Consider the following 14203-nt stretch of genomic DNA (forward strand, 5'->3'; position numbering starts at 1 on the left):
ACACCTACACACACACCTACACACACCTACACACACACTTACACACACTTACACACACTTACACACACTTACACACACCTACACACACCTACACACACCTACACACACACTTACACACACACTTACACACACCTACACACACACTTACACACACACTTACACACACTTACACACACCTACACACACACTTACACACACACTTACACACACCTACACACACTTACACACACTTACACACACTTACACACACCTACACACACACTTACACACACACTTACACACACCTACACACACTTACACACACTTACACACACCTACACACACACTTACACACACACTTACACACACCTACACACACCTACACACACACTTACACACACCTACACACACTTACACACACTTACACACACCTACACACACACTTACACACACTTACACACACTTACACACACCTACACACACACTTACACACACACTTACACACACCTACACACACCTACACACACACTTACACACACCTACACACACCTACACACACACTTACACACACCTACACACACCTACACACACACTTACACACACCTACACACACTTACACACACTTACACACACCTACACACACACTTACACACACTTACACACACTTACACACACCTACACACACACTTACACACACACTTACACACACCTACACACACTTACACACACTTACACACACCTACACACACACTTACACACACACTTACACACACCTACACACACCTACACACACACTTACACACACCTACACACACACCTACACACACACCTACACACACCTACACACACACTTACACACACTTACACACACTTACACACACTTACACACACCTACACACACCTACACACACCTACACACACCTACACACACACTTACACACACACTTACACACACCTACACACACCTACACACACACTTACACACACCTACACACACACCTACACACACACCTACACACACCTACACACACACTTACACACACTTACACACACTTACACACACTTACACACACCTACACACACCTACACACACCTACACACACCTACACACACACTTACACACACCTACACACACACCTACACACACACCTACACACACCTACACACACACTTACACACACTTACACACACTTACACACACTTACACACACCTACACACACCTACACACACCTACACACACCAGTGTTAATTTTGACAGGAAGTCTTAATTTAGTTTGTCTTAATTATTTTAGTTTTAGTTTAGTTTTAGTCGACTAATTATCATAAGAATATAGTCGACTAAATCTACAGTGGATTCAGTCGACTAAAATATAAAGGGTGTAAAATGTAAATGCTTTTTTATCAGTTCCCTTAAATTATTTAAGTCATTATATACACTTACACAAAATGAAACATTTTTAACCAGTTATGGAATATTATTAATGTTTGAACCAGATGTAACTTATTTCAAACATCTTTATTTACCTGAGCTGCTTATTGAGCAGAACAATAATAAAATATTAATGAGCAGTAGTTCCGCTCTGCCTGAAACATATATAAATTGTTCATAACTAATTGTATATTACATTCTTTATAAAACTGGGTACCGTAAAAGCAGCTGTGCCGTTATGTTGCCATTATACTGCCAGCGGTGCCAGATGTTTCAGATGTGTTGTGTTTTTACCCGAGATCGTCGCCCCACATGGTTTACACATCGTCTTGTATTTCACGACGTCAAATGAGAAATGTGTCCAGATATATCGACTCTCCTCTTTCTCCCTGTTGACATTGTGGAGTTAACCTGGTTCCATGAGTAAAGAAAGTTCACAGGCTGGTCTGCTCTTCCTGGGTTTAGATCAAACTTGTGCGAGTGTGGTCTTACCGCGGTACTGCAAAAGATCAGTACTGATTGGATGGCTAATCGGCTTGTCCCGCCCCTCCACATACGCTAAAGTAGTTCTGATTGGATCTCTTTCTAACTTGTCCCTACCTTCCACAAAACTAAATCAGTTCTGATTGGATGTCGTCCCTGCCAAACATTTTCGTCTCATTTTTATTTCTTTGACGAAAGTGTCGATTCATTTTGTTGTAGTTTTTAATTCGTTTCTGTAGTTTTTATTTAGTTATCGTCTCGTTTTCGTCATGAAAAAAAGATTTGTTGACGAAAACTATGACGAAAATCATTCGTCAACGAAATTAACACTGACACACACACACACACACACACACACACACACACACACCTACACACACACCTACACACACACCTACACACACCTTCCTCTGGTTAGGTTGATGAATTCCTCCTCTGGTTTTTGACTCCTCCCCTCTCTCTGTACCTCTAGACCTTTCTGTCCATGGGCGTGTCCCCGGAGTATAAGGACCGGTGTGGGTTGACCCCTCTGTACCACGCGGTCCTGACGGGCGGAGACACTTCCGGTTGTGAGACGCTGTTATACTACAGAGCGCGACTGGGCACCCGGGATGAGAACGGCTGGGATGAATCGCACCAGGTCTGTGTGTGTGTGTGTGTGTGTGTTTGGGGGTGTTGTTTCAATTTTATACATTCCATAACCATGGTTATCGTAACAACCATCTTACAACATCCTACCAACCACCTGGAAATCCCTACCAACTTACTATAACAACCATCAAGGAACGTACTACCAACCTCCTAGAACTTCTTACCAACAACCTGGGTTTCTACCAACTTTCTACCAACCATCTTACTGATACAACCAATTATTGTAACAACCATCTAACAACTTCTTACCAACCACCTGGGTTACCAGCAACATCCTACCAACCACCTGGAACTCTCTACCAAGCATCTGGGTTACCATAACAATCTCCAAACAACATCCTACCAACCACCTAGACCCCCCTGACAATCAGCTGAGTTTTTAGGAACCATCTAGCCACACCCTACCAACCACCTGGGAAAAAAAACACCTATCAACAATTTGCCAACCACTTGTAATCATCTATCAACCCACAGCAGCATCAACCAATCACCTACAGTCCCATAACAACCACCGAGCAATTATCTACTAATCACTTGGATAACACAATCACCCAGCAAAGCTCTACCAACCCACTAGGAACCACCTACCAATCACCAGGGATACCAAACCAACCACCTAGCAAGTCTCTACCAGCTAACAGAAACACCTGGTAGCTGATTTGTTTGTTGAGAATTTGTTTGATTTAGAGCTGAGATTCAACTGCATCCAATCAAAATCAATACCCAGCTGTCGGCCAATCACAAAGCAGGATTTTCAGCCCTGTTATAAGTGCATGTGATCGTTTGGTTTAGAGAATCAAAAGTATAAAGACGTTTGTTGAACGTGGGTGATGATAACTCTTGTCCTGTCTCTGCTCCCCCCACAGGCGTGTCAGCACGGCTTTGCTCAGCATTTAGAGCACCTGCTGTTCTATGGAGCGGACACGTCTTCCCAGAATGCATCAGGAAACACGGCCCTGCACATCAGCGCCCTGTACAATAAGGTACGCTGTTATAAACACACAATCAATGACCTACAGCTTATATAGGTAACACCCGGACATATTTACACCAGCAGCTCAGTACACAATCACTGATAAACCCAGGGTCTTAAAACCTGGTGCTCTCTCTACACACACATTTCCCATCATCCTACACTCCTGAGAAGAGGGCGTGTCTAATTTCTTAGATTCCTTAAAATGCTCCTACTGAGGCGCCTTAATAATTTAGCTGCAGTTCCTCAGGTGGAGGATCATTTAGCTTCTCACTTTCTGTCTAATCAGGAGAGCTGTGTGAGAGTTCTGCTCTACAGGGGAGCCAATAAGGAGATGAAGAACAACCATGGACAGACCCCCTTTCAGGTATAAATAAATAAATAATAATAATAATAAAAGACACTCCGCCTGTTCCTTATAACTCCAGTGGAACCTCATGTGGACGGTGTTTGTTTTCAGGTTGCTGTGATGTCCGGACATTTTGAACTTGGAGAGATCATCAAAAACCACAATGACTCAGATATAGGTGAGTACGAGAGGATATAAGCTGTAAATCTAGGTGGCATGGTGGGTAGCACTGTCACCTCACAGCTAGAAGATCCAGGGTTCGGTTTCCTCCGGGTGCTCCGGTTTCCTCCCACAGTATAAGGACCTGCATGTGTACCTTGTGATGGAATGGTGACCTGTCCAGGGGGTTCCCTACCTTTCACCCAGTGAATCAGACCCACTGCGACCCTAAATTGGATAAAGAGGTGGTAAAGTTCCTCAGCAGGGGTCTGGAACAGTTTAGAAAAACCAGAAGAGGAACATACATTACATACAGGAGTTCTACAGAACAGGGATCTATGGAAAAGGAAGTTCCTCATTTCTATAGTGGACAGTATCTCCACCTGTCTTGGATTCTTGATATAATCCCAGGGTTCTCAGCAGGACCTAAAAGGAAGCTACGGGACAGGTAAGAAACACCCCGGACAGGTCGTCCATCACAGAGCAGAACACGCAGGTCTTTGGACTGTGGGAGGAAACTGGAGCTCCTGAAGGAACTAGATCAGAAATAAAGACAGAAATAAAAACCTTTGAGGTCTTGATCAGGGCCAGCGACCAATGGAAACTGTAGCCTCGCAGATTTGATCAGGAGAAGGACCAGGGACACAGGAACAACCATAGAAATTCCGACTGATCAGGCACAGAGACTGCTTTAATAAAGAGGCAGTAATCTGCACCTCCATGCCCACTGCTGGCCTTAAGTGGCAGGGCAGATGTAATCAGAGCCCTCTGCTCATCTCTACAGCCATCTAGAGCACTAAAACAGGCCCTGCTTTAAAATCCCAAGGGTGACCAATAGAACTATTGGAAAATGGGGGCAGAAGAGCAGAATCTGGGCCAGGGAGGCGGCAGTTTCTTTCCTCTCAGTTTTCCTCTCTTATTTCCACAGTCCCATTTTTGGAGTCTCCTAAATTCGCCCCCCAGCGAGCTGAAAGTGGGCGTGCCCTGGCTGTAAACATGTCCCTTCCCCATCAACACCCCCTTCTGAGGGCGAAGAGTGAGAACACCATGGCTACACTTCCTGACCCCGCGGCCCCACCCACTACCGCGCCTGCGACTACACAGGTAAACCTGAACCCCAGAACTTTGGAGAGCTTCACTGTCCATCACTGAAGGTGTTTAGATCAGTCACTCACTGTGTTTCCCTTTTAGCGTCGTTCTTCCTTTGCTCTGAGGAGCTCCAGCAGTCCTCGTGGAGCTCGAACCCGCTCTCCATCCAGAGGACGAGGAGAAACCGAGGACAAACAAAAAAAGCAGCGAGGCAGACAGGGGTAAGGACTGGGTTACTGTCTTCTCTTAGGCTCTCTAGACATCTAAACACTCCACCAAACATTCTATAAGGTAACAGCGTTCATGTAGACCATCACTGAAACTGGCTCCTCAGAAGTGTCACCAAAACAGGCTTGTTGGAGGCTGTTAGCAGTTCAGATTGGTAGAACATGGATCTCTGATTGGAAGGTTCTGGACACCTTCAGTACACCAGGATTATAGAGACGGTGCAGAGCAGGTTCGTCAAAGACTGAATGGAAACCAAGATCCTTAATGACAGTGACAAAGCAACGTTCTCAGCACACCAGAGCTGGGATTTTGAATGCCATCCGTCTGGGCTGGGCGGCCACATGAACAACGATTGGCTGTTGTTCATAGAGTGGGATGAGTCGGACCAGGGTTCCTCATAACTGGTGCAATTACGACCTCTGTTGAGTTGTGGAATAATGCTGATCAGGGTGTGGCTCTCCGTACACAAAGCTGATCCACATATGAACTCACCTCATGCGGGTGAAAAGATGCAGTCGGCACTGCTCACGTGTTGGAGGGGGAGTTTGTCAAGTGTGAAGCATCTCAGTCAGTGGTGGAGGGTTGTATCGGTAGAGGTGAGGCGTAACGCAATCAGGGTAATTGGATACGACTAAATTAGGGGAGAAAATTGGGATAAAAACAGAGTTTTCTAAGGTCAGGTCAAGTCAAATTTATTTATATAGCGCTTTTTACAATAGACATTGTCTCAAAGCAACTTTACAGAATTCAGGACCAACAGACCAAAAAAACCCCGTTGAGCAGTCGAGGGTGAAGGTGAAGGGCAGGAAGGAACCTTGAGAGGACTCAGCAGGAACCTCCATCCTCCCTGAGTTCCTCATTATTCAGTCCAGTCTGTGATAAAGTCCGTACTGAGTTCTTGACATTTTCGATACAAGCACGGCAAGTGTCCGTCACATCTAGCAGGAGCAGCATTGTTGGCACGGCAGTCTCGACTTGCAGGACTCAACCTCGAGTAGGTAAACAGGTTTCCATCACATCTAGCAGGAGCAGCATTATTGGCATGGCAGTCTCGACTTGCAGGATTCAACCTCGGGTCGGTAAACAGGTGTCCGTTACATCTAGCAGGAGCAGCATTGTTGGCACGGCAGTCTCGACTTGCAGGACTCAACCTCGAGTAGGTAAACAGGCTTCCATCACATCTAGCAGGAGCAGCATTGTTGGCACGGCAGCCTCGACTTGATCATTACAGAAGTGTACTGAACCTAAACTGTCTCTCTCTCCCCCGTTAGTGTTCCACAGAGGAGGAGGTTGTACTCCGCCGTTCCTGGTCGGGTTTTTGTCGCGACCCGATCTCATTCTGCTCAGGGGGATCGAGAACTGAGTCTCAGCAAAGGGGACAAGGTCAAAGGTCAGATCTCTGTGTGTGTAATCCATAACTGCATGTACAGAAAGTAATACACACCTCTCAGCTTTTACTGTTATGGGTGTTTAGTGAATTGTGCCCAACTTTACCACCAATGTCTTATAATGTACAATGAAGGGTCAAAAGTATGTGGACGCCCCTATAAACAGTTTGGGGAGTTCTCCTTTCTTTTTTAGCATGATTAGTGTGTATTTAGAGGTAAGGTGCTGGACTAGTAATCGGAAGGTTGCTGGTTTAAGCCCTACACCTGCCACTTTTGTCACTGTTGAGCCCCTGAGCAAGGCCCTTGACCCCCAAACGCTTGGCTTGTACATATATGCTTACATTGTGAGTTTTTTATGGACAAAAGTATTTGGACACCTGAGCATTTACAGTATATCGAACTGCTCTAATATCATCCACCCTTCTGGGAAGCCTTACTGTTTGACTGTGGGAATTTGTGCCCCTCATTCAGTCAGTTGAGTCAATGAGATTCATCCTTGTCATCCATCCCGAAAGTGTTGAGTCATGTCGAGCGTTCACCAGTTTCTACACGACTAGTGGAACCAGGTCTTTATGGAGCTCACTTTGTGCTCAGGGGTGTCATCATGCTGAAAGAGGAACAGGACTTCCCCAAACTGTTTACACAGTGTTAGGAGTATGTAATTTACCTTATAAAATGTGTATACACCTGTTAGGAATGGATGTGGCAGAAACAAGTACATTTAATCATTAGGAGGGGTGTCCACATACTGTGTTCTGTTTTTCTTTACGTTTCTCCTCCCGTCCCAACAGTTTTGTAATGAGGGGGTGTGTTTGAGTAACACCAGCAGTGTGTTTCAGAACATGTTTGTGTGTGTGTGTGTGTGTGTGTGTGTGTGTGTGTGTGTATATGTTGCAGTGTTGAGTGTCGGTGAAGGCGGGTTCTGGGAGGGAACAGTTAAAGGTCGCACCGGTTGGTTTCCTGCCGAGTGTGTGGAGGAAGTTCCACCCCAAAACCAAGAACAGAGACCAGGTACACACACCATCACCACCTACACCCAACTACTGTTAATCAGGAGCACCCAGCCAGTGGAACAGTGGGTGCATAGTGTCTCCCCTGAGGTTCAGCTCTGGAGTTTTTGTCACTGGCCCTTACTTCTGATTTGTTCCCTATTTATTACCCTCACCTGATCCCCACGCCCCCTGATTAGCTGTGGATAAGAACCCTAGTGTTCCGTTCTCCCTTAGTCATGCACTGATTCATAACTGTTCAAATGTTTACTTGTTCCTAGTTAATAATAATATAATATAATATAATATAATATAATATAATATAGTAATGTAATGTAATGTAATGTAATGTAATGTAATGTAATGTAATATAATATAATAAAACATAATAATAATAATATAATAATAATTAATAATAATTATAACATATAATAAAATATAATAATAATAATAATAATAATAATAATAAAAATAATATCAATGATAATAATAATATTATTATTATTAATAATAATAATAATAATAATAAAAATATAATAATAATAATGATAACAATAATAATAAAATAATAATAATAATAATAATAGTAATAATTAAATAATAATAATAAAAATAAAAATATTAAAATAATAATAATAATAAAGAATAATAATAAAAATAATATTAATATTTGTATAATAATAATAATAATCATATGTACATAAACATGTGTTTAGTACAAAGAAATGTTTCTTCCGTGTATCCCAGCTTGCTGGAACCTGTGTTCAGAACACAGGAGCTAAGAGGGTTAAGGGCCTTACCCAAGGGCCCAGCAGTAGCTGCACGATGGAGCTGGGATACAAACCCACAACATTCCGTCTGATAGCCCAAAGCTTCACCCACCGGGCTCCCATCTAGTTACATTTCATTCTCTGTTCTTAGTTTGTTTATCTGAATGAAATCTGAAATTATCACCTGCTGGTTAAGGTACTGGACTAGCAATTGAAAAATTGCTGGTTTAAACCCCACTACTGCCGGGTTGCCACTGTTGGGCCCTTGAGCAAGGCCCCTAACCCTCCATTGCTCAAACTGTATCAGTCATAACTGTAAGTCACTTTGTCAGTATTGTTTTGTTATATTTTATATATTATTTTGTTTGTTTTTCTTGTTTCTCAGAGAGTCGCAGTGAGAAAGCCAAGAGGAAACTGTTCCGTCACTACACTGTGGGAACCTACGATGGACTGGAGGTACCCAGGTAGGTTTATTATTCCTATATGACCAAGAATCATGTGACCAGGAATCATGTGACCAAGCCCCGCCCATGAAAGTCTCTTACTGCCTAACACACGGCTATGTCCGACTATAGTCTGAGCTTTTTGAGATCATGGAGATCATGTTTGTGATCCAGTCCAGGGATAATAGTTACCCTACTGATCCCAAACCCTCAACCTAAGAACTCAATGTCACCAAAATGTAAACATACACTATATGGTCAAAAGTATTTGGACACCTGAGCATGAGATTGTCGGACGTCCCATTTCAAATACAAATGGTGTTAAAACTGTGTGACCTACTAAGAAGCTTCTTACAAGACTTTGGAGCGTGTCTTCGTATGGGAATTTGGGCCCATTTGTACGGCTGGGCACTGATGGATCAGTTGATGTTCTGGTTCATCCCAGAGCTGTTGAGTGGGGCTGAGCTCAGGGCTCTGTGCAGGACACTACAGAGGGGCACAGTCATGCTGGAACAGGAAAGGACCTTCCCTAAACTTTTGCTGCATGTTGGAAGCACCTTGTTTATTACAACATTTACATTTACATTTTTGTAATTTAGCAGACTTACAGTTGTGAACGTATACAACCCAAGCAGTTGAGGGTTAAGGGCCTTGCTCAAGGGCCCAACAATGGCATATGTGGGGCTTGAACCTGCAACTTTCTGATTACTAGTCCAGTGCCTTAACCACTGTGCTACTGTCCTTACAAGTTGGCAACTGTTGTGTCCCAATTCAGTTATTAGAAGGGGCGTCCACATACTTTTGTCCCTGTAGCACATATAGGTAGGGAACTGGAAATGACTAAGTGTGTAGGGTAGGGAAAGACACTTTTTTTCTCACTGTGCCCGACATTTACACCCCCAGTTCCAAAAATGTAAAAAAATTTAATAAATGCACGCCCACCTGCAGTACCACTCATAACCAGCAGAGGGGAGCACGGAGGCGATTATAATAGACGCGCCGTGGTTTAGTAAGATGAGCAGATCCTGGCGAGGATGGAGATCTCCAGGAATAAATATATCAGCTCAGACTTATTCAGAAGATAAACTAACATCACTGATGGGATCTCTGCCAGACATGATGAGATTCAAACCAAAAACCTGCAGGTGGAATTTTAAATGACTTAAAATAAACTAAACAGGTTTGAGCTTAATGCAAAAACACGTGAGAGAAATAAAAACATCACTTTTAGTTTCAGATTATATTATATATTATAAATGTTATGTTAAAACTGATTTAACTGATTGTTTGTTTCTGATGAGATGTTGCAGTTACGGTTTAGATGTTACCTGTTCCCAAAACAATAATGCACTGGAGGTCCTGGATACACCAGTACTGCACTGATATCTGCTCGTGTGTGTGTTGGTGTGTGTGTGTTAGTGTGTGTGTGTGTGTGTGTGTGTGTGTGTGTGAATGTGTTGGTGTGTGCCGCCTGTGCCAGTTTACTCATGTGCCTCGCACCCAGTGAGAGCGTTTCTATGACAATCAAATTCAGCATCATTATAAAGCACTGAAATCTCAATTTGTTTAACCTTCAATCACAGCACTTAGTCATTCACAAGTGTGTGTGTGTGTGTGTAGGTGTGTGTGTGAGTGTGTGTGAGTGTACTTGTGTTAAGTAGACATTTAAAAACTGCACATTTGTATATATACATACACACACTACATATGTATGTGCACATACAGTGTATCACAAAAGTGAGTACACCCCTCACATTTCTGCAGATATTTAAGTATATCTTTTCATGGGACAACACTGACAAAATGACACTTTGACACAATGAAAAGTAGTCTGTGTGCAGCTTATATAACAGTGTAAATTTATTCTTCCCTCAAAATAACTCAATATACAGCCATTAATGTCTAAACCACCGGCAACAAAAGTGAGTACACCCCTTAGTGAAAGTTCCTGAAGTGTCAATATTTTGTGTGGCCACCATTATTTCCCAGAACTGCCTTAACTCTCCTGGGCATGGAGTTTACCAGAGCTTCACAGGTTGCCACTGGAATGCTTTTCCACTCCTCCATGACGACATCACGGAGCTGGCGGATATTCGAGACTTTGCGCTCCTCCACCTTCCGCTTGAGGATGCCCCAAAGATGTTCTATTGGGCTTAGGTCTGGAGACATGCTTGGCCAGTCCATCACCTTTACCCTCAGCCTCTTCAATAAAGCAGTGGTCGTCTTAGAGGTGTGTTTGGGGTCATTATCATGCTGGAACACTGCCCTGCGACCCAGTTTCCGGAGGGAGGGGATCATGCTCTGCTTCAGTATTTCACAGTACATATTGGAGTTCATGTGTCCCTCAATGAAATGTAACTCCCCAACACCTGCTGCACTCATGCAGCCCCAGACCATGGCATTCCCACCACCATGCTTGACTGTAGGCATGACACACTTATCTTTGTACTCCTCACCTGATTGCCGCCACACATGCTTGAGACCATCTGAACCAAACAAATTAATCTTGGTCTCATCAGACCATAGGACATGGTTCCAGTAATCCATGTCCTTTGTTGACATGTCTTCAGCAAACTGTTTGCGGGCTTTCTTGTGTAGAGACTTCAGAAGAGGCTTCCTTCTGGGGTGACAGCCATGCAGACCAATTTGATGTAGTGTGCGGCGTATGGTCTGAGCACTGACAGGCTGACCCCCCGCCTTTTCAATCTCTGCAGCAATGCTGACAGCACTCCTGCACCTATCTTTCAAAGACAGCAGTTGGATGTGACGCTGAGCACGTGCACTCAGCTTCTTTGGACGACCAACGCGAGGTCTGTTCTGAGTGGACCCTGCTCTTTTAAAACGCTGGATGATCTTGGCCACTGTGCTGCAGCTCAGTTTCAGGGTGTTGGCAATCTTCTTGTAGCCTTGGCCATCTTCATGTAGCGCAACAATTCGTCTTTTAAGATCCTCAGAGAGTTCTTTGCCATGAGGTGCCATGTTGGAACTTTCAGTGACTAGTATGAGAGAGTGTGAGAGCTGTACTACTAAATTGAACACACCTGCTCCCTATGCACACCTGAGACCTAGTAACACTAACAAATCATATGACATTTTGGAGGAAAAATGACAAGCAGTGCTCAATTTGGACATTTAGGGGTGTAGTCTCTTAGGGGTGTACTCACTTTTGTTGCCGGTGGTTTAGACATTAATTGCTGTATATTGAGTTATTTTAAGGGAAGAATAAATTTACACTGTTATATAAGCTGCACACAGACTACTTTTCATTGTGTCAAAGTGTCATTTTGTCAGTGTTGTCCCATGAAAAGATATACTTAAATATCTGCAGAAATGTGAGGGGTGTACTCACTTTTGTGATACACTGTATATACAGTACACATGTACATACTACACATATATGGACTCACATATATACAGTACACAGTATATATATGTGTGTTTGTGTGTATGTGTGTGTGTGTGTATTAGACATAAAAACTGCACATGTATATATACACATATACACTACACACAGTACACAATATGTGTGTGTGTGTGTGTATTAGACATATAAAAACTATATATATATATATATATGTGTGTGTGTGTGTGTGTGTGTGTGTACTGGGCAGTAGGAGCTCATTTTAAGCTGGATTAATACTTGTTTAGAAGGTTGCTGGTTCTAGCTGTTTGGACCCCTGAGCAGGGCCCTTAATCCTTATATACTGGAGTTGTATTCAGTCAGAAATATAAATCATTTTAAATAAACGTGTCCAATCAATTCTGATGAATGTAAAGACGTATAGTGAGTGTGTGTGTGTGTGTGTGTGTGTGTGTATATAGTATGTGTATGGATTCTGTGTGTAGTGAATGTGTGTTGTGTATGTAGTGTGTGTATTATGTATGTATTGTGTATGTAGTGTGTGTGTATGTAGTGTGTGTGTGCATTATCTCTGTGTATGTAGTGTGTGTGTAGTGTATTCTGTATGTAGTGTGTGTGTACGTACATATTGTGTGTATGCGGTGTGTGTGTATTCTCTATGTACTGTGTGTATGTAGTGTGTGTATTTGTGTGTTATATATGTAGTGTGTGTGTGTGTGTGTGTGTGTGTGAATTTTGTACAGTGTGTGTGTGAATGTGTATTGACTCTATGTGTGTGTATTGTGTACTTTGTGTGTGCATGTAGTGTGTGTATTGTTTGCGTGCATTCTGTATGTAGTGTGTGTATTGTGTATGTAGTGTGTATGTAGTGTGTGTGTATGTGTTGTGTGTGTGTGTGTTTTGTGTACTTTGTGGGAGTGTTGTGTACGTAGTGTGTGTAGGGTGTGTATTGTGTACAGTGTGTGTTATTTGTGTGCATTCTGTATGTATTGTGTACATATTGTGTGTGTATGTAGTGTGTGTTTGTAAATGTGTAGTGACTGTGTTTTGTGTACTTTGTGTGTGTGTTGTGTACTTTGTGTGTGTGTGTAGGGTGTGCATTGTGTACAGTGTGTGTATTATTTGTGTGTATTGTGTATGTAGTGTGTGTGTGTGTTATGTATGTAGTGTGTGTGTGTTTGTTATAAAGTGTGCACTGAAGAACGATGAGTCAGTCTTAATGAACCTGGTGTGTGGTGTGGTGTGTGTGTGTGTGTGTGTGTGAGTGTGTGTGAGTGTGTGTGTGTGTGTGTGTGTGTGTGTGAGTGTGTGTGTGTGTGTGTGTGTGTGTGTGTGAGAGTGTGTGTTGAACAACTATACACACCTGCTCTCGCCCCCCCCGTGTCTCTCTACCTTTCTCACTCGTGTCCTTTCTCACTTAGCATCCTCATCTCTTTCTTTCTTCTTGCTCTCTCATCCGTCGCAGTCTCTCTCTCTCTCTCTCTCTCTCTCTCTCTCTCTCTCTCTCTCTCTCTCTCTCTCTCTCTGAGGGGTAGGAGGGTAACAGGAGGAGGAGAGAGGGGTGAGGGGGGAGGAATAGCGATGATGGGGGGATATGGAGAGAGGGATCTTCCTCTTCCTCTCTCGCTCTCCTCCTCCTGGCCCTCAGTCAGCCCCCAAAACCGCAGCGTTTGGTTCATTTACAGGTACAGACGTACGGCCTTATCTTCCATCTGCAGCGGAGAGAGAGCGTGAGAGAGCAAGCGAGAGCGAGTGTGTGTGTGTGTGTGGGGGGGGGGGGAGAGAGAGAGTGTGTGTGAGAGAGCAAGCGAGAGAGAGAGAGAGAGAGAGAGAGGAGGACAGGGAGCCGGAGGAGCGAGAGATGAATGCATGCTTGTAAGAGCTAATGATGGTTTCAATAGAATTAAACGC

At 43.4% G+C, this 14203-nt stretch overlaps 1 protein-coding gene and 1 long non-coding RNA gene across 2 annotated transcripts in view; one reads left to right on the plus strand and one right to left on the minus strand.

Moving 5' to 3' along the window:
- The window catches only part of LOC134310026 (uncharacterized), a 22556-nt gene extending 20698 nt beyond the window's left edge, over positions 1-1858 (minus strand). The window contains exon 1 of the long non-coding RNA XR_010011265.1: positions 1627-1858. This is a non-coding gene — a long non-coding RNA (uncharacterized LOC134310026). The remainder of the gene's footprint in view (positions 1-1626) is intronic.
- Positions 1-14203, plus strand: part of LOC134310025 (SH3 and multiple ankyrin repeat domains protein 2) — a 68498-nt gene that overhangs the window by 30442 nt on the left and 23853 nt on the right. Inside the window, exons 7-16 of the mRNA XM_062991542.1 lie at positions 2365-2532; positions 3410-3526; positions 3806-3883; positions 3977-4043; positions 4953-5128; positions 5216-5334; positions 5914-5931; positions 6625-6731; positions 7627-7740; positions 8874-8952. Of these exons, the coding sequence (XP_062847612.1) occupies positions 2365-2532; positions 3410-3526; positions 3806-3883; positions 3977-4043; positions 4953-5128; positions 5216-5334; positions 5914-5931; positions 6625-6731; positions 7627-7740; positions 8874-8952 (1043 nt within the window). The remainder of the gene's footprint in view (positions 1-2364; positions 2533-3409; positions 3527-3805; positions 3884-3976; positions 4044-4952; positions 5129-5215; positions 5335-5913; positions 5932-6624; positions 6732-7626; positions 7741-8873; positions 8953-14203) is intronic.

This window comes from Trichomycterus rosablanca, chromosome 3 (assembly GCF_030014385.1).
Source record: "Trichomycterus rosablanca isolate fTriRos1 chromosome 3, fTriRos1.hap1, whole genome shotgun sequence".
Taxonomy (NCBI): domain Eukaryota; kingdom Metazoa; phylum Chordata; class Actinopteri; order Siluriformes; family Trichomycteridae; genus Trichomycterus; species Trichomycterus rosablanca.